General features: G+C 35.3%; 2 protein-coding genes and 1 long non-coding RNA gene across 4 annotated transcripts; 2 read left to right on the forward strand and 1 right to left on the reverse strand.

Moving 5' to 3' along the window:
- The first annotated feature begins 521 nt into the window (after positions 1-521).
- LOC138127953 (ubiquitin carboxyl-terminal hydrolase MINDY-3 homolog) lies at positions 522-3,070 on the forward strand. The gene is made up of 8 exons (XM_069044094.1): positions 522-806; positions 860-996; positions 1,044-1,367; positions 1,418-1,574; positions 1,673-1,810; positions 2,148-2,307; positions 2,357-2,516; positions 2,566-3,070. Exons 1-8 carry the CDS (start codon positions 701-703, stop codon positions 2,710-2,712), a joined length of 1,329 nt encoding a protein of 442 aa, XP_068900195.1. The 5' UTR covers positions 522-700; the 3' UTR covers positions 2,713-3,070.
- A 6,286-nt stretch (positions 3,071-9,356) lies between these two features.
- On the forward strand, positions 9,357-12,879 carry LOC138127959 (venom serine protease Bi-VSP-like). Of its 2 annotated transcripts, XM_069044101.1 has the most exons (10): positions 9,357-9,562; positions 9,834-9,958; positions 10,008-10,184; positions 10,234-10,396; positions 10,449-10,650; positions 10,698-10,730; positions 10,782-10,945; positions 10,993-11,081; positions 11,222-11,359; positions 11,503-12,879. In XM_069044101.1, exons 1-10 carry the CDS (start codon positions 9,550-9,552, stop codon positions 11,605-11,607), a joined length of 1,209 nt encoding a protein of 402 aa, XP_068900202.1. In that variant the 5' UTR covers positions 9,357-9,549; the 3' UTR covers positions 11,608-12,879. The 2 variants fall into 2 exon arrangements, with proteins under 2 accessions (XP_068900202.1, XP_068900201.1); XM_069044100.1 differs by having other exon boundaries at positions 11,222-12,879.
- A 4,489-nt stretch (positions 12,880-17,368) lies between these two features.
- LOC138129096 (uncharacterized) lies at positions 17,369-20,352 on the reverse strand. The gene is made up of 3 exons (XR_011159069.1): positions 18,223-20,352; positions 18,019-18,162; positions 17,369-17,958 (listed from the first exon to the last, which is right to left on the reverse strand). It is a non-coding gene; the product is annotated as an uncharacterized lncRNA (long non-coding RNA).
- Between the last annotated feature and the right edge of the window lie 16 nt (positions 20,353-20,368).

The raw sequence follows: 20,368 nt of genomic DNA on the forward strand, positions 1-20,368 counted from the left end.
AAGTACATTCAGACATTTCAATTTTTTTTTCTTTCCTCGAATTCCAATGTTAATTCTCAATTAAAAAAAAACTTTTCTTTTTGAATGAAACTTGAGTAAATGTTTGCAACCAACACTACGGAGTGCACCGTGCAAGATCTGATGAACGGAAATTAGCACCTTTTGGCCAGTTGCCCAACTCCAGATTAATATTTTGGTATTTTTTTTTGCACTTAAAAATTTGGTTCTTCATTTACATCCGAAACATGAGGAATTTATTGCATACAGTTTGTGCCATTTTACGTCGTAGCAACGCAAAAAAAAAGTTTAAATAAGAATGGAGGAAAAGCCCATGGCAAAATGTGACGTCATTTTAAATCAATGGAGAAATTGCGCTGAACGGTCACAACTAATAAAAAAAAAGATGATGTAATAAAAAAAATAAAAAGAACCAAGACATCAATTTTGCGTTTATGTTTTTAGGATAATATGAGGACCTTGACCTTGACTTTTTCGGATTGCAGTTACGACGCAATTCCCGAAGGATTTTCCTTTTTGCCTTTATTTTGTAATTTGCGCGATTTGGTACTTTTTGTTTTTCGAAGTTGGCCCCACAATGGCGTTTTCCAAATGTCGCTACATCCTAACCTCACATATATCTAGTGCTTATTATTAACCAATTCTATCATTTTTAGCAGTTTTTCGTGTATTTACGAGCAGAATGGCCGAAACGTCGCCTTCAGCCTTTGAGCAGGAGCTGTCCGTCATCAAGAAACTGATCTGGGGCGACGACATAAAACCTGACATCTTCCGGCGCTGGTCCCAAGGTACTTCCCTACGGGGGCCCCCGCGACGTCACTCACGCTCTCTGCCGTTTCAGGTTTCTACTTCAGCACGAGCGAGCCGACGGCCTTGGAACAGTCGGAAGGGGGCCCGTGCGCAATAATAGCTCCGGTGCAAGCGTTCATTCTAAAAAATTTGTTATTAAAATATAAAGATTTATCATTCCGGGACAAGGTACAGTTAGAGATTGGTCGAATTGGTGACTGACAGGCGAGTTTCAGGCGGCTACCCCAGAAATGCAGGACCTCCTCCTCGTAAACGCTTTAAGTGAAATTTTGGAACAGTGTAGCAGTCAAAAGTATTATGTAGTGTATTTAAATAGTGACCTTAACGACGCCAGCAACGGTCTGTTGTCTGACCTGGACAGATACGTGGTGGGGAACGGGCTGACAGTGGAGCCCGAAGCCGCCACCTTCCATGAGAACCTCCACATTCACACCTTCCAGAACATGGAAGAGGTCAGAAAGTATTACTTGGACAACATCCAACTCCTCAAGTCGCAATACGGCATTCTACTGTTCCTATACTCGGTCATAATGACTAGGGTCAGTAGCGCACTCGCACCGCACAAATCGCTCACTAATCGTGTTTGTAGGGGTTGGAGGGGGTCAAATCGGACAATTCAAACGACACCTCGGAGCCTTTTATTGACGACACGTACGGCTACGGCAGTCAGAGCCTAATAAATCTTATGATAACTGGTCGATCGACGACGTACGTTTGGGACCACGAACAAGATGTCGACGGTTTGAGTAGGTTTCATTTTTATTTTATTCGTTACGGTGGGGGGAAAACCCGTCTTGACGCAGTTCTCCCGTTCAAGTTTCTAGGTTGTAATCGTTGCTTTTAGAATTGAAAGGTTTGGAAAAACAGAGCCAGATTGGTTTCATCACCACCATGGAACACTTGAGGTATTGCACGGTGGGGTCGTTTTACAAGAATCCCATCCATCCGGTGTGGGTCTTAGGATCCGATACTCACCTCACAGGTACCAGTTTATCCATTTAAATAAATTAAATCCATAAATGGAGTGACGTTGTTGTTTCGCGTTTCCGCCGCGAGAGGCGCCACACACACAAGTGGCGCCATCTTCGACATTCCGTCAACTCTCCGGTTGTTGCCCACGATAATAAACTTAAATTTGAATTTAAAATCACGTTTTCGATCGATCACTGCCGGCCAAACTGATCCAAACACTTGTTCAAGGCCGTTTGTAACGAAAACTCTCGATATTATTGTCAAAAAATCGGTTCGTGTCTTTAACATGTACAGAATGGATGTAGAGACTGTCCCGTATGTCATGCAATTCGTGTTACACTTTTCAGTATTATTCAGCACTGAACGGCGGTTGGTCAGTCCGGAGACGAAGACGGATCAAGCGAAGCGCGTCTTCAAGCATTTCGATCCGGACGGTAACAATTTCATAAGTTCTTCATTGCTTCAAGATGTCCTCCAAGCGCTAGACCTAGTCAGTGAAGAAGCATAGTAAGTGTCCCAGATTTGGCGGAATCTTTTTAAAAAACTACTTTTTCAGTGTAGATATTATGAAGAGAAGACTGGATCCCGAGAATCTAGGTATTATACTGTTGAATAGCTTTATGGACGAGTTTTTTCCCAGAGAGGACAATCCGATGCCCGACTTGTTCTCTCTGGTGCACTATAACGGATTGGCTCAGAGCAATTTGGACGGACAAGTGAGAATCGATTCGGTTTTTGTGAATTTGTATTTACGTCGTTTTTCAGATAAGATACAGGATAGGGGAGTGCGTCCTCCTGGAGTCAGACCTGAGGGCGGTGAGCGAGTCGAACCCGATGCTAACCGTACTACAAACCAAGTGGCCAAATATAGAAATCCGATGGAACGAACTAGGGACACCGTCACTCAACTAACAAAGATTTTACCATTTTTTTTCGCATTTATTCTATTTAATTTTTACGGTCATATTGTTGCAAGGAAATAATTTATTGTTGCTTAGTTTTGTATTTTAAAAATTTTTAATAAACCGTACCTAATTTTTTTAATCGAGTAACAACACACAGGCACTTTTAGTTGTGGCGAATTTCTTCGATTTCTATTTTTGTATTGACAGTGTGTCGAAAAATTCGTCGGATTTTGTTTTTGAGATGTGCATTGTTATACATATTTGTTAAGGCGAATCGTGTAAAACACAAATATTATCGAATGAGAGATATTTTAAGTTCTGTTAGTGCATGTGTATTTTCAAAACAATAAAATATGTTGCATTTCTCTTCTCATTCGAGTTACTACGTCGCGATAAGGGCCGCCAACACAAATTGTAATGGACGAAAGGGCAAAGAAGAAACGACAACTGTACCAAAAACGAAATAAGTAAATCCGTCGAAGATGGATTAAATGGTTAGTTAGCTGTTACTAGGACTAATATGAGAGTAAGAATGAAAAACAAAATTAAATAGAGACAAAGAACATGTTTTAAAAGATACAAAAAAAAAAACATTAATAAAGAGACAATTAATCGAATGTCTTCTGTTATTTGAACTACAGCAAATGAAAGAAGTACGCTTCATAGTTCGGTCTGTGACGAAAAGAATGTAAAATATTGCATAACGTGTATTTAACAAGATGAAGAAAGCTACAAAGCGGCATTTCAAAAATGGTGGAGGCGCCGGGAGAGATTATAGATTAACACCAACGATATCTTCGTTACGTTTGCCGCTAGACCAAACCTAAAACTACTTTATAGATTTAATCATAGAGAACCGAATAAAGAACCGCATGGTTCTATTTCCAACACCGCTTGAGTAATTTATCTTTAAATGCTTTGCTAAAATGAAAGTTTTTAGTTTGACAGAATAGAGATATTTCGCTTACGATTTGAGCTAGATAAAATTAGAAAATTGTGTTTTATAGAATAGTTTATTGAATGCAGAAGACCACATGACTGTGTCGATAGCAGCAGTTGCAGAAGTTATATTAACACACGTTACAAAAATGGTGGAGGTGCCGGGATGCTTTTTAAAATAATGCGACGATATCTCTATTATGTTGTAAGCTAAATCAAACCGGAAAACTGTGCTTTGTAGATTTAAGGGTGGTGAATCGAACGCAAAAAGTCGCGTTACACTGGTTGAGAAAGTTGCATTTACGTGGCTTGCTGAAATGGTGGTTTTAATTTATTCAGTAAAATAAAAATATTTCCCTCATCGGTTGTGCTAGATTCAACCCGCAGACTATGTTTTATATGTTTAAATTATGACGAATGCATGACTCTGTTGCCAAGAGAAATCTGGAACAGTACAATTAAATATCTTGTGAAAATGGTGGAGGCGCCGGCATACATTATAAACAACGATATCTCCCTTATGCTTTTAGTTAGATCAAACCTGAAAACTGTGCTCTGTATATTTGATTATGACGAATCAAATGCAAAGAACCACATATCTATATTTCTAATATTCGTTGCAAAAACTGCATTTATTTGGTTTGCCACAGGGTGAAGATTTAAAAAGTTTCCAATCATCTCTATTGTGAAGTCCACAGAAGCAAGAATCGTTGTCCTGTAGTTACTCTGTATAAAGTCATGTGCCAAAAAATCTGTTTGTAGTGTTTTGTAATTTTCTCGAAAAATGAAATGGCGAAGGTTTTGAGCTAAAAAGAAGCGACTTGAAGAGACGAATCCAACGGTGCAAGAGTCATCGATATAAGTTGCTATATAGCTGAATAAAAATAAATGTCCGCGTGAACAACAGTTACTTATTGTTTGAGTTGGCAATAAAACTATGGTGACTTATTTGCGTCCCTGTTGGCTAAATGTGTCACATAACCGAAAGTGACGTGGTTTGATAGATCGCTGAAAATTAGGTTATGTGTTATGTGAAGCAACGGTTTATTGAAGAATGAGGGATTTTTAAAAACAAACAAGTTGTCAATAAAAGATTATAAAAACCGAGATGTTTAAATTTGAAATTTATGTTAGCTGTCAATAATGACAATAAAACAAACGGAAATAGATATTAAAAAAAAGTCCATTCAAAAATTAAAAAACCACTACCTGTTGCTTTATACTCAATTTCATATAAATGTGCATCTAAGCAAACCATGAAAATCTGATTTTCTGTTGGTATTAAAGCTAAAGCTAGTGACTTTGACTTTCAAAGTTGCTTGCTCTGCGCGAACCCGATTTGACTAATTTTTCAGTTTTTGTCCATTTTAACATTGCTGATTTCAAAAGCAATGTTACGTCTTTTTACTGATTAAATTAAAGTAATTGTTATTTGTTTTTGTCTTTGTATTTTTAGCAAATAAAGATTTATTGGACATGACCTTCATAAATGTGACTTTTGTAATGTAACTAAATTAAAGGTGCTTTTACAAATGCACAGCTCACTTGATGAACATTTATATGAAATCAATTATAGGTTGGTAAAATTTAAAAAACCCTAGGTAGTTATTTTTTGTTGCAATGTTTGTAACTATAAATTATGACATTTGATTCAAAATAAAATTCAATTGCTTGGAATTTCGTTCAAATTGTTTTATTATTGCTCAGTACGATTCAGTCATTCATTTTTATTATTTTTGCTTAAACAGGCCCAGAAAAACAAGATACTTAATAAATAGGTACTTAACCTCAAAATTACAATTCTCACCAAATTTTACACTAGACAGCGTTGCCGATAGTAATTATCGAGGAAAATGCGACGTTGGTGGTTTTTTGATTTTTGAATGGACTATAACTCACAGTCTTGCCAATTACAAGTAAAATTTTTTATAGCCAACACAAACAGTAATTGTTGCTCACGCGGTACGATATGAATACGAAAATAAGGAAAGTTCCGCCTACAAACGCCATTTTGTAGACTGGGAAATCAAAAGAGAGGTTTCGATATCCAATTTAATCTTAATTTCAAATAAAGGAAAAATATTACTCTGCCATTGAGGGACTGTATTAATCGAATTCCAACATCTTTTCAAGTAAAAACGTTTGGAAGAGTTTCGGAGTCCGCAAATTGCGTATCCGTAAAGCTCAGATTCTATGCAAATTGTATATTTGTTCCTATGACGTATATAGACAAAATTTTGGATTTTCTGGGCGTATTAACAAATTTTGAATGAAATTAAGTCATTTTGAAAATGCATATTTTAGGCACCTTGAGCATATTTTGGGAAAAAATGCATATTAGTGCATATTTCTCCAATTTTCCACATTTTTTTTTGTCAAAAGTATGGAATAAATTCATTAAAATTTAAACAATTTTACGCATCCGTATATGATGTTACTAGAGATCCATTCCGAACATTATAGATCCGCAATTTGCGTACTTCTATTCTCTCTTGTTTAGAGTCGCAAATTGCGGATCACGACTTTATTTTTATAAAGATCCGGTACTTTGTCCTTTTAAAATGTGTTTTACCTTAACAAAAATGACTCACAGCAGTCACAGACCTCAGACCATAATCATGAAATTCAAAAGAACGTTTTCGAATGTCTTCCAAAGCAACGAAGGTTAAACTCTGAAGAAAAACAGAATGTGTCGTAAATACGCACGATAGAAATGAAACTTTTGTATTACAGGGAAACATTGTAATTATTCATCAATCACTTTTAAATAGCATATTCACAACAAAATTGTATATTTTAATGAAGAAAATAAATTATAAACAACGATAACACTAAACAACATCGAAATGCGTAACTCATTGTTCATTTTTAAGCCTCCAAATTAAAAGAGAGGACATTATCGATAAATGCCGTGAGTGTGACAAAGACAGAAGTATACACAATTTTAAGGGATGTTTGTATCGTGTCAAACAGATTAACTTACATTTAAGTGCGATGGAAATATTGGCGCAACCGTTGTGCGAGAGACTGCTCCCACTCGCCCCGACAGCGTTTACCCCCACCACTTTTCGTCACACAAAAAGGTTGCCGATCAGAATTTCAAAACCCTCCCATAGAAAGTTTCACTTCAAAAATTGGCAAAAATTACAATATCAGTTTTTTCACTATTATGCCATTCTTCGCTAGATTATTCCACTTTACGTCCAATGTATGAATGTCATGAATGTCAATTACAAAAAGAAACAATTGTTGCTATGAGAGAATATTGGTATTATAAAGTCCGCTTTAGTTTCATTTTGACAACAATACCTGACAGTTTGTTTCAACGTAAAATATTTTCATTTAGCTGCAGTTCTTAAAAGACGGTAGTACACTCTTCAACATGCTTTATCTTCAACAATTTTAACCTTAGAACCTAAACATTTTTGTAAGAGTGTCTAGAGGTTGGAATCTACCACCGGTTAAAGTTTGTATGATACCTATATGAAACACCCTGTATATTTTATGTTGTGCATTTGCACGTTTTTTCCAGATGGACTTGGCATAAGGTGGTCATGAGTATCAGTATCGATTCAAAACAAACAATGTCTCTAATTTTAAAATGATAGGTTATCAGTATGGCTGAGAAAAAAATGATCTCCAAGATCAAATTAAAACTTCTTAAACATTCAGTTTTTCCGCGAAGAGATCGTACAGAGTTTCACTTTAACTTTCATTTCAATCAGGATAAAAAAAACTGTTGGACTTGTATTGTAAAATACTGTCGCTTTCATCTAACTAGTTTTGTGTTAAGAGATGCACAACACAGGATAATTTATAACATTTGTTTTATTTGTTTTTTATTGGGTGAGTATAAAAAATGAAATAATTCTTGTATTTCTTTTTAGTTGTACAGTTAATGTTCGGTACTTATTGTCACAAATAATATTTTGAAGTTCACCCACCTAAATGGCCAATTTGTTTAAAGGGTGATTGTCCTTTACCTGCACACCCTTTTTTCGGACGATGATCAATAGTCAACTACATCGATTCTTAGAGTGTATGACAACTGCAGAGAAAGATTCAACTGTACTATTTAGTGCTTTCGATGGTACGATCACACAGTCCAGCTGTGCTTCTTTTTACGAAGACTCAAGACTTTACCTAAATGAGACATGGAGCGAAAACGAAAACTTCCAAATTTGGAAAAAAGCGAATTTCTTATAAGTAGTGTTTCAAGACACGCTCGGCAAAAAATTCTACATTGATTGTTAAGGAAAGAGTGGCCAATATAGAAGAAGAATAGAGTGAACATTGATATAAATATAAATAAAATATACAGGGTGTTTGGGGTATAGGGTAAAAAACTTCTCCTGTGTAAAGAAATAGACAAAATAAAACTGTTATTCTAGTAACATTTTTTAGTATGTGTTATAATTTTCTAGTAATCATTTTTTCAATTTGATAGAGCTACTGTGTGAGATCCACCGGATTTCTAAATTATAAAGGCGGCAGCTAACGCATATTCCTTTACAAATCTTTATTAGCTTGGTATTAATAATTACAGATACGAATAGTGGCTCTCAAACAGTGGAAACAGAGTTTAGTCAGTTTACTTCAGCATAATAAAAAAAGCAAATTAAAAAAAAATGTCACTAAGAAAAGTTGTTCATTTAACCTAGCTGTGCATCTCAGAAAAGATTGTTATCACGATTTGTGAATTAGTATATTTTTTTGACGTTTTGAAGTATGTGGCCGAGATACTTTACGCGAATCATTGTTAATTTGACGTAAAAACTACCACAACATCAAAATGAATAATAAAGGAGAGTCGAATTTAGAAGAAGACGATAATCTTGCAGTTTGAGAGTAAAATTACTGTTAAATTTAAATATTGCTATCAGTTTTGGAATTACCGCGAAATTGACCTCACAACCAGTGATAACGCCATCTTCATTTTTTTGCTCACTTGCGAAATGTTTCTTCTCTAGCTATAACAATAACTATTGTCGTTTTGTGTTCACTTTATAAAGATACTGCAAGAGCGTGACGTAATTTTCAACGAAAATGTATTGCACAACAAGTTTGAAAATGCTCTTTCTTTTATGTCTTCTTGGTGAGTATACAACGAATGCATTTATTTTTGTTGCTAATATGTGATGTTTCAAAACAAGAAATAATTCATGTTCGGTGCTTACCGGTATGGGATCCTCAAGTAAATAAAAAATCAAATCCTTCACACAACCCCTTCCATATGAATGTACCATCTGAAAGAAGTGACTGCGTTTTACCACCACATCCAAATTTCGGTTTTTGGAAAATAGCAAATAAAAACCACGAGTCAACGAACACCGGAACGGTGTTGGAATATACAATTCTGCGAATATTTTGCAACGAGACTCACATCTTGGAAGGTCCCAGTATTGTAGCGTGTCTGGACGGAAAATGGACACCGACCATTGGACGTTGTCTCAGTAATCAATTTCTTATTTAATCGTTACCTCCTAGATTAAGTTTTTTTTTTTGAAACGTGTCCAGCAATATATTCTACACCGATCATGACTGTCAAATGTACCACCAACGGAAAAGAAGCGGTCAACTGTACTGACGCCATTCATGGTACCATGGCACGGTTCAGCTGTGCTTCTTTCTATGAAAATTCGCGACGTTTCATACTCCCAGCCATTTGTCTTGATGGGAGATGGAGTGAGGAGGCTCCTAGATGCATTCCAAGTTAGTACAATCACTCTAGTCTGGAGGAATTTTATTGTTGCTTTCAGCATGTGGTAAGACGTCAGCTTTGCGAGATCCTACGTTGATTATTAACGGAGAAGATGCCACGTTATAAGATTTTCCATGGCAGGTGGCCTTGTATCGACTCAAAGATAAGGAGTTGCTCTGCGGGGGAAGTTTGTTGAACGCAAGAATGATCTTGACGGGTTTGTCAGTTCCATCAGTACAGTTCTTCTTTCAACACCATTTGCATCCTTCTTCCTTCCAAAATTTTCCAACAACAAATCTTTTTGTGTTTTTCACTGATTTTATTTCTGACCCCAAAGCCTTTTCTAAGTCCATGAAACTGAAACAATCATCCTCCACTCCCTCGACCTTTCAATAATTGTAAGGTTTATTCTTTTCCTTCAATTCTTCTCCCGACTTCAATACTTTTCTATCCTTTCCCTATTTTGATTGTTCTCTTTTTTTCAACAGCTGCACACTGCATAACGGATAGCCAAGGACATCTCCTTCCTAAAGCAGATTACGTCGTAGCCGTTGGAAAAAATTACCGAAATTTCGACGACTCTCGAGACTCTAGCCACAAGCAAACCTCTTCTGTAAGTCTGGTGTCAAGAATCAGCAAACAATTTTTCTTTTCCGATTTAGATCCACGAAATGTTTGTTCCTGAACAATATCAAGGTTTCGATCAGAATTACCTAGCCGACATAGCTCTAATAGCTACTGTGAAATCTTTCAAACTGACGGCTTGGGTCCAACCTGTATGTATAGACTGGCAGAAAAATTATGACAGGTTAATTTTGGACGAAAAGAAAAAAGGAGTGGTAAGTGTAGAGTTTCATTTTTGGTGTTGTCTAGATCTTGACGGTGTAGGTTAGTGGTTGGGGTTATACTCGAGAAACAGGAAACTCTTCAGAGGCCCTTCGAAAGTTAGAGGTTTCAGTTGTTCCCAAGAAAAAATGCGAAAAGGAAGTACCCGAAGATTTCGCAAGATATCTCACATATGATAAGTTATGTGCGGGCTACTTGAACCACAGTAATTACGCTTCAGTGAAGCGCTTCAACAATAAGAAATGTTGACATTTCAGGTACTTCAGTCTGTCTCGGGGACAGTGGTGGAGGTCTGGTTTTTAAATATCAGGACAGGTACTACATTGGCGGTGTTGTCAGCTCGTCTCCTATCACCGACACACCAGACAGAGGATGCAATAGTCAGCAAGACAGCCTTTACACTTTCGTATACAATTACGCTGACATTTTCATCCTAAGGAATATGCTCCGATTTGAGTCGTAAGTTTTAGCAAAGTTGTTAAATTTGATAATTATTGTCATATAAGGTCTGATGTCAACTGCGATGGCTGCTCACCAGAGTAAGTAAAGACCAGAATTGTGAAACAAAGTAATACTTAAAGCAAATCAAGGAAAGGTTGCACTTTGCCGAAAGATTTAGCCACAAAGATTGCCAACGGGAGTGTGGTACAGGAACGAAATCCTCGGCAACATGCCATATACTCGTATGTTGGAATGAGAGTCAAGACTATTTTCTGCAGCGGAGTCTTGCTGAACGAGAAAGTTCTTCTGACAAGTAGTTTTTCCACAAGTGTGACCAATTGAAAATTGTTGTTATTTTAGTGAGGACTTGTGTGTTTCCTGGATCACGAAAAGAAGATTACAGGATTAAAAGAGATCTTTTCAACCCCTACGAGGACGATTATACTGATGTAAGTACAAATCGAGAATATGTATATTGTCATCGAGCCAAGAAGAAAAGAGAAATTATAAATTTGCGAGAAACGTGTCAAACATTCCTCCAAAGAGATGTTTGTGTATCTTGGTTACTTATATTGTTATTATTTTTAAGTTGGGTGATATTGTGGTAATTGAAAACACTACGTTTATAGTAGTAAAGAAGACCTTCAAGACTGCGCTTAGTCTTGAAAAGACATGTGACTGGATAAAGATATATCCGAGAGGAACTCTAAATCAGCTTAAATACTATGTAAGTTATTTGTTTCGTTTTGTCAAGTCTAAATTTTTGAAAACTGAAATTTTATACTTATTGTGCAATTATGGAGAACAATTTATAAAACAAAGTTGCACGAATGGAAGAGTCTAGGCTAGATTTAATTTTGAATGTTCTAGGTTTTTATTTCGAATTACGTCGATAAAGATGGAAAATCGTGGGATATGCTTCAAGGGAAACAGGTTACATTCGAATTGACATACAGTGGAGCCCCGACATGGTGAACTTGAAAAATACATGAAAATTGGTTCACTATATCCGAGGTTCACTAAAAATGAAAATAAAATTTCTCATGTTGATTATAGGTTTAACGTACAGTTGGTTGCGAAAAAAAACGGGAAAGGAATTTTTTCCTAATGTAAATTTGGTTTTGTCCATTTGTCAATTAACTGGCTAGTTGACCATACCTATCAAATAATTTTTAAAAACGTTATTGAATTTTGACCATAATTCTAACCTATCTGTGTCAGTTTTATTCTGACAGTTCCCGTTTTTTTGCAACCAACTGTACAGAGTGTTTTTCAAATGCGTGTACAAATTTTCACCACGAGCTACTGGCTTGGAAAAAATATTTTTTTGTTCGACACTGTCAGAATTTGAAAATTTTCTCCTGTGTGAACGGATTTTGATAAATGTGACAACTTGTCAAACCGAAACGTCAAGCTAATTTTAAAGATTTTAAGCGATTTTGAGCCTTTAAGTGTCTCGTCGAACAAAAAAAACGTTGTGTTCAACTCGTTCTTGTGTAAATTGGGCGTTTTAAAGTGGCCCACGCGATGAGATACGCATAAGCACGTACGTTACAGTTGGGGAATTACCCGGGGAACCCCCGGAAAGTTTACTATAAACGGAAATTTTAAACCTTAAGTTTATAAAATTCGGTTCACTTTATCCGGAAGTTAATTTAAGCGGGTTCATTATAACCGGATAAAAAATGTATTAGTCTTATGGGAAAACATTGGGATACCTAAAGTTCACTATAGCCGGAAGTTCACTAAAAGCGGGTTCATTATATCCAGAATCTACTGTATTTCAAGACTTGAGCTTGAAGTGTTACGAAGGATGTTATCACAGTTGCAGCAAAAATTCAGTTAGGTGATAAACAAGTTTCCAGTTATACAATTTAAGAGTTATTCATTTGTTTTGTAAACTACTGAAGATAAAAACTAAAATAAAATGTTGTGAAACGACTATTTGGTCATTTGTAAAGTTATTGTCGACGTCATGTGTTGCACCGTATTCAATATCGTCAAAATATGACCTTTATACTCGAGTTGGAACCTACATTAACTAACTTTATTATGGAAAAAATGGCCCAATACAAAATCTTCTAGATATAGAGTTGTTGCCTGAAACATATTAAACAATTTGCATTGATTTTGTGTTGTTGTAAATGTATGTAATTATCGTGTAATGGACAAAGTGGAACGAATATCGACGGCTCCAACGCAGTACCTCGTAAGTTCCATTTTTAGCGAAATAAAGTTTTTAGATGATTTTCATAAATGTTTTGATACTCCATCTGTTGGTAAACCATTAAACTAAATAAAGTAAACACGTTTTCCAAAATTTTAGAAAAACAGGACCTCGTATGTTTTACCCGCGAAATTTTAAAGGCATTAGCTCGTACGTGCCTGTCCGTTCCTGCATTTGAAGTATCACTGATAAACGAGGAGGGTAAAAACCTAATCTCGGAGTCTCGGACAAATTGAACAAGAAAAAGACCTACAAAAAAGTAATTTATAAAACTGTGTTGTTGAAGTTCTACCAAGTTTTTCTGACAATGAGATAAATAAAATGTTTTGTCTCCAGTAGACTACAATGAATGACACAGTTAACAACTTGAAACCCATTCTCATTATTAATGATAATACAGCCATCTTAAGTCCTGTTGAAAATATAATTATCGAAATGGAAAATGAAACAATTCACTATCAATATAGTGAAAATGAACTAGTAGACAGAACTTATGAGACAGAAGAAAATGTTGAGACTGAAGAAAACGTTGAAACTGAGGAGCAAAACAATACAATAAATCCGAAGAACGAAAAAAATAAGGGCAATAAGAGAGTTATTAATAAAATGAAAAGAAGGTTAGGAAAATCTTATATAGAATTTTCAAAACCACGAAACCAAAGAAATACTTTTCACAATGCGCAGAGGGACGAACGCAAAATGGGAGACAGATGTAAATGTAAATCGGGTTACTATAAGTGCAATGAATTTTCCGAAGATATCCACACAGAAATTTTTACGAATTTGTGGCAGTTAACCACCTGGGACCAAAGAACAACTTTTGTAGCTAATACAGTAGTAGTTTCAGAACCCAAGAAACGACGTGATCCAGAAACAGAAAACAAGCGACGATTAAATACACTAAAGTATAATCTATGGAACCAGAATCGATTGTTGCCTGTTTGTAAAACTATGTACCTTCGTACAACTGGGTTAAAAGAGTGGTCGGTGAGAAATTGGGCTACACAAAGCAAGATGGGAGTAACAACAAATCAGGCAAAAAGGGTTCAAAGTAGACCATCACGAACGAACGTACATAAAGAAGATCGAGAATTTATGGTCAATTTTTTAGACAAATTACCAAAACTTCCGTCGCATTACTGTCGTAAAGCAACGAATAAGTTGTATCTTGAAGAAACATTTAAAACTGTGAGTGATGTATATAATTTATATAAAAAACAATGTGAAGAAAGCAGTTTAAAAAATATGTCATTAACTAGTTTCATGAAAGCAATAGGTGAAAAAAATATAGGTGTCTTTACACCCCGTAAAGACAGATGCGACTTGTGCGAAAAATATAAACATCAAAATTTAGATCAAGAAGAATGGGAGAAACACAACCAAAAGAAGATAAAAGCAAGAAGCGAAAAGGACAGTGATAAACAAAAGGCTGAATCTGGCACATGTCATGTTATCACCAGTGTCCGGACGAAATAGTACCGGACAAGTTGACCAGTACAACTTTGCGTAATACCCCACTCACATATAAACACGATTCAGCTGGTTCGCTTTCAATAACAGGGAACCAGCTGAATCGTGTTCATGTGCGAGCGAGGGATTACGCAAAGTTGTACTGGTCGACTTGTCCGGTACTATTTCGTCCGGACACTGGTTATCACAGTTGATCTCCAGGCTGCAAAGTTGTCCCCACAAACTAAAGCTAGTGCACTTTATTACAGAACCAAATTGTGTTGCCACAACTATACAATTTATGATTTAGAATCCCATGATGTGAGATGTTATTGGTTCGATGAGACGAATGCCGATTTACAGGCCTCTACTTTTGCATCGTGCTTAGTAGATTTTCTACAAGAAAAATATTTGAACGTTGACAAAAAGCCAATAATAATATATTCAGACGGGTGCACAGCACAGAACAGGAATGCAACTATGGCAAATGCCTTACTTTATCTTGCCGAAAAATATGAAGTGTGCATTACGCAAAAAATTTTGGAAAAGGGTCACACTCAAATGGAGTGTGACTCCGTATATGCTACCATTGAAAGGAAACTAAAAAATCAAGATAGGTATTTATCTGCCATTAGATTATGCAAGATTGTGCGAAAAATCTAGGCGAAAACAAAAACTCCAAAATGAAAAATTAATGAATCCTTACGTAGTTAAATGTCCAGATTACACGTTTTTCATCAATTATGGTGATAAAAAGAATCTCAAATATGAGTCTATCCGTCCAGGGACAACTGTAAAGGATCCCGTCGTAACTGACCTGCGGGAAATTCAATATCTTCCATCTGGAGAAATTTATTTCAAAATTGATTTTGATGATGAGTATAAACTGTTACCACGGCGTGCGAAAAATATTAATTTGCGAGAATGCCAATTTGGAAATTTATTCTCGACGACCCGCAAAATAACAAAAAAGAAATTTGAGGACCTGCAACAAATTAAGCTAGTCATTCCGAAAGATTGCTGGCCGTTTTATGATGCCTTGATGACATTATAATAATTGAAATAATTATTATTTAACAATGTTAATTTTTTAATAATGACTTGTTTATTATATTTTCTGATTCCATACTAAGAAAAAATAAAATTTCGTTTCTGTTTTGACTATATTTAGTATTTTTCATTTAAGTTTCTTATACGATAATATTTTTTAAATTTTTGTTGACTTATATTATGATTATTATGCTACTTACTAAAGAGTCAGCGTTAAAAAAAATAAACAAAATTGATATAATTTTTTTTTTGTTGGTTAAATATTTCAACATACGAAACAGTAACTCGTATGTGCCTACCTTTTACAAGGCAGTACCTCGTAAACAAATATGATGGGAAATAGTTATTTACACTACGAGAGAGGAAGGTAAAGCTTTTGTTCACGCGAATTGCATGTTCGGCCACGACGCGCAGCGGAGTGGTCGATGCAATTCAAGTGAACAAAAGCGGCCTTACTCTCGAGTGCTGTATTTGATTTTGTTCGATACCAGACATAACTCCTTAGAAAATGAGTCTGTAACTTCATATTCAAAATTTTAAATAAAATTAAAATAAAATAAATAAATCACATTTTCGGAGAGATCTGTTGCTATGGAAAAAAATAAAATACAAAATAAACAAAGTTTTGCAAAGTCAATAAAGTGATTGTGCACACCACGTTGTGGAAATGGATGAAGAAGAATTCTGTGTTCCTGATGACGTCCTGGAAGAGGCAAGTGCCGCGAAGTACCAAATGGTGCCTACGAAATCAAAATTACGATACCAGAAAGAATTGGAAATATTTACACAATGGCAGACCGAGATCAAGGGAAAAGACGAAAGCAGCATCAGCGCGGTTATTCAATGTTGAAGAGTACACTGTTTGTATTTCAAAACGTTTATATCTCCAGGTCCAGGTATCCAGGTAAGAGGTTTTTTTAATAAGTTATTAGTTGTTTTAATATAATAAATTGTACAGGTTCAACAGTCTCACCTCCTTTTTGAAAACAAAATGTAGAAACTATCAGCCGAAAAAAGCTACAACTTCATCAAGAAACGATGTTTGCAAGTTTTTACTGGAAGCGGCGGACCAAGAGTGGATCCTTCAGAAAGTTGTACTGATGATGGGCATATTCGGTGGCCGTCGTGATTAATTATGTAAAGTGATGAATTGTTATACAGTGAGTTTTTTTTAAGACTGGCCATAGGGTTTTACAAGCTACATTTTTCAACCCCCTGTTAACTTTTGTCCTCCTAGTTTTGTAGTAAAGTTGTGGGATATGATGATGAATTGAAACAATTTCAATTTAATAACCAGAATCAAGGAATAAGTTATAGCAAAAAAACGTTTTTTGAATTCCGTTTGCTCTAATTTTAAATTTTCAGTAGGTTAAAATTTCACCTGACATTTGTAATTTTGATATGTAATTGATTATGTGATTGCTTAACTGCCTCTGGAGGACATTTTGAACATTTCATTTAATTTTTATTAAAGTAAAGAAACTTGTTATAACATAAATAATGAATATATCGTTATAAAATGTAAAATATTAATGTTCACACTATTTTTTACAAATAACATTTTATTTGTAAATTGTCTATTACAACCATTTAGGTATTACAAATACAAAGTTAACAGGAGGTTGAAAAATTAGCATGGAAAACCCTCTGACCAGTCCCTAAAAAACGCACTGCATACGTTATTCACGTTGAATTGAACATTTCAAGGTCAAATAATAAAAGCATTGCTAAATTCGCATTATGTTGGTTAGCTGCATGTCACTATTTACATAACATAATTACAGAGCCAAAAAATAAAATTATTTGACCTTGAAATGTTCAACTCCACGTGAATAACGTTTAGTTATTATTGGTATGTAATTATTTTCAATATACAAAATTCTTTTTCAAAAAATCGAATTTCAATTATGCGTGAGCGAAAGTGCGTGAGTGAAAGTGGAACCATTCCCTCACTGGTAACCATGGATACAGACCCACTTTCTAGGGAGGTATCGAACAAAATTATTATAGAAACATGATTTGTCTCTATTATATAATTATACTCATACAACATAATCTTCAAAATCTATTAAAAATTGACTGTCAGCGTTTTTTTCGATTCCTGCACAATTTAGTTTTAAGCACTTACGAGGTACTGCGTTGGAGCCGTCGATATGTAGAAACTATCTAAATGGTTTTCTTCGTCATTTTTTTTTCTTAAAAGCTAAACATACCCAATTGTGCTAAACCTTCATATTCTTCTTGTCGATTCTAAAAAATATTGAACAAATTGAAATTGATTACCGAAATTATTTAAGAGAAAAAGATTTTTGTTCGGTTTTTACACAATCATATTCATAACCTGTCAATAACTTCTTGACAACCGTTGTCATGGACAAGAGCAGTTTACCACGTCTGTTTCCAAGATGGTAAGCTCTGTTTACTCGTTGCTAACGATAAACTCGATGGTAAGTAATTTTTGGTGTTCTAGAACGGTAAGTAAAGTTTATTCGAAGTTAATCGATTATTATAATAATTTTTATGTAGACAGAAGTTGAAGACAAGATGTGGGGGCACTTTCTGGAAACTCATAAAGCTCTTGTAGTCGGCTTTCCTTGGCGCTGCAGTGAAATAGCATTAACAAACTTGCCGCGACATTGGCAATGTCAAAATTTTCATACTCCGCATTTTCCTTGTCTTCTTGATTAGGTACACATTGAGGTTGTTGGTTTCGAAAATTCTTAATTTATGTAGACAGAAGTTGAAGACAAGATGTTAGCACTTTCTGGAAACTCACACGGCTCTTGTAGTCGGCTTTTTTGGCGCTGCAACGAAATAGCATTAGCAAACTTGCCGCGACATTGGCATTGTCAAAATTTTCATACCCCGCATTTTCCTTGTCTTCTTGATTACACATTGAGATCGTTGGTTTCGAAAATTCTTCATTTATGTAGACGGAAGTTGATGAAGACAAGATGTTAGCACTTTCTGGAAACTCACACAGCTGTTGTAGTCGGACTACCTTGCCACTGCAACGAAACAATTTTAGTAACAGACTTGCCGCGACATTATACTTGGGCCAACCAACAGATATAGTAATAAAACCGCCCCCTAGTGCCCGCGTATTTTAAATAGCAGCTTCCAATTGGCTTATTCAAAACGTGAGCAGATTTTCGAAAGCCTGATGTACATCCACAAAAATTACTTGACGGCATCCGGCATCTCATTCGTTTTAACCTCGCTTCGGGAGTTTGACCACGTGTTTATGTTTGTTTGTTTTCCTTGGCATTTTTTAAATTTGTATTACAAAATAGTTTTTTTTTTCAAGACTTATAAGAATGACAAATGGCAAAGAACTTACTTCATTGTGAAACAGGCTTCGGCGTATATCGTTCTACGCAACTAGGCCACATCCCCTTTTTTTTATTACTATATCTCTTGGTTGGCCCAAGTATAGAATTTGTTGGAATATTCAAGCAACGATTCTGCGTTCTGCGCACCCCGGCGCGCATACACCGCGATAACGCGCTCGCGCAAAAGGATGTGGGCAGATGTGTCATTCATTGTCAACATTTCTAAACCATACCTTAGCTACTCATAACCAAGCTTAAGTTAATTTGACAGTTTTTTTGAAAATATCAATCATAATGACAGTAAAGGTGCATTTACATTGACACTTTTTGAAATGACAATAACAGACTGCCCAGGATTTCATGTCCCTCATTGTACAATATTGTTTATAAGGAAGCCTTTAAAACACGACGCGTAGCGGAGTGCTTTTAACGTCGCAAATGCTTTAAAGACCCTTAAAACGTGTATTATACGCTATTTTTTATTATACTTGCACTACAATCTGAAAAATATAACAAAAAAAGTAAATTCAAATACCTTTTCCGAAGTAATCTGTGTCATTAATTGTTGAGATAGAAATGGTCAATTGTTGTTGTTTCGTTCTCCTGTATATTTATTAAAAATTGTGTATAAATGTGTATAATAGGTATTTATTATTATTATTATTCAAAATGTAGGTGAATTTGAAAAAACGGGAAATGACATATGTATTTCGTAATGTAATTTGGGTTTTAAATATTTGTCAATTAATTGTCTACTCGACAGTACCTATCAAATAATTTTTAAACACTTTATGTCATTGAATTATTTATTTATATCCTGACATACCGTCAAAACATTGTAATCTATTTCTAAAAAGCTATTTTCAAACTGACAAACATGAAAAGAAACGTGTCGGGTTTTTTTTTTTTGACATTTCCCGTTTTTTTTTTAAATTGAAATACATACAATTAAAACCAGACATCACTTTTGTGTTACGTCAAAATCCAAATGTGTAATTAATGCTTTTTTGACACTGACATTTAAATGATGGCTAGTTTTTTTTTTTGCCGGCCTTTGTACGTACTATCACGATCATAAAATTTTGGATATCAAACTTCTGTCCCATTTAAAAAAATTACTCTAAACCATGCTTTATTGAAACTGTCACATGAAAGATGAAATTGTTGTCAATTTGACACCGGTTTAAAATATAATTTTTTTAATATTTTCTCGGTAAATCTGACATTCACATTTTCAAAACTGTCACAATCAAAATTGAGGTTATTAATACATAAGGGTCGTTTTAAAATGTATGACAGCACGATGACATTAGTGTCCAAAATTTTTTGATCGCAATATATGTGTATATGTAGAAACGCCTTGTTTTATGCATTCGCTTTGCTCGTATATCAATTTTTGTATTCTTACATGTTTTATAATAAATATTGTATCATTTTATTTGACCTTGTTTTGAATTATCACCCAAAAAATTTTTTTGGAAGCAGTGCATAGTACAGGATTCAATTTTGCCGCCTTAGCACGATTACAGGCCTCCAATCAACTTTTTACCGACTCTTCGTAAAACTTTTTTGCGGCAACTATAGATGGCGCCGAAACTTGTTATCCGTTGAATCTGAGAGAGTGGCCAATCTATTCTCTTCTTTATCTAGGGGGAGCACTACACACGCAGTCCATGTT

This window comes from Tenebrio molitor, chromosome 4 (genome assembly GCF_963966145.1).
Source record: "Tenebrio molitor chromosome 4, icTenMoli1.1, whole genome shotgun sequence".
Classification (NCBI taxonomy): domain Eukaryota; kingdom Metazoa; phylum Arthropoda; class Insecta; order Coleoptera; family Tenebrionidae; genus Tenebrio; species Tenebrio molitor.

Excerpts from the sequence above, each read along its gene's own strand:
- LOC138127953 (XM_069044094.1), top strand. The coding sequence starts at position 701 with ATGGCCGAAACGTCGCCTTCAGCCTTTGAGCAGGAGCTGTCCGTCATC. Across the intron at positions 997-1,043 it reads ATTTATCATTCCGGGACAAG|GCGGCTACCCCAGAAATGCA; the intron begins GTACAGTTAGAG and ends GGCGAGTTTCAG. Across the intron at positions 1,575-1,672 it reads ACAAGATGTCGACGGTTTGA|AATTGAAAGGTTTGGAAAAA; the intron begins GTAGGTTTCATT and ends CGTTGCTTTTAG.
- LOC138127959 (XM_069044100.1), top strand. Across the intron at positions 10,731-10,781 it reads TGCGATGGCTGCTCACCAGA|GAAAGGTTGCACTTTGCCGA; the intron begins GTAAGTAAAGAC and ends AAGCAAATCAAG. Across the intron at positions 10,946-10,992 it reads CGAGAAAGTTCTTCTGACAA|TGAGGACTTGTGTGTTTCCT; the intron begins GTAGTTTTTCCA and ends TTGTTATTTTAG.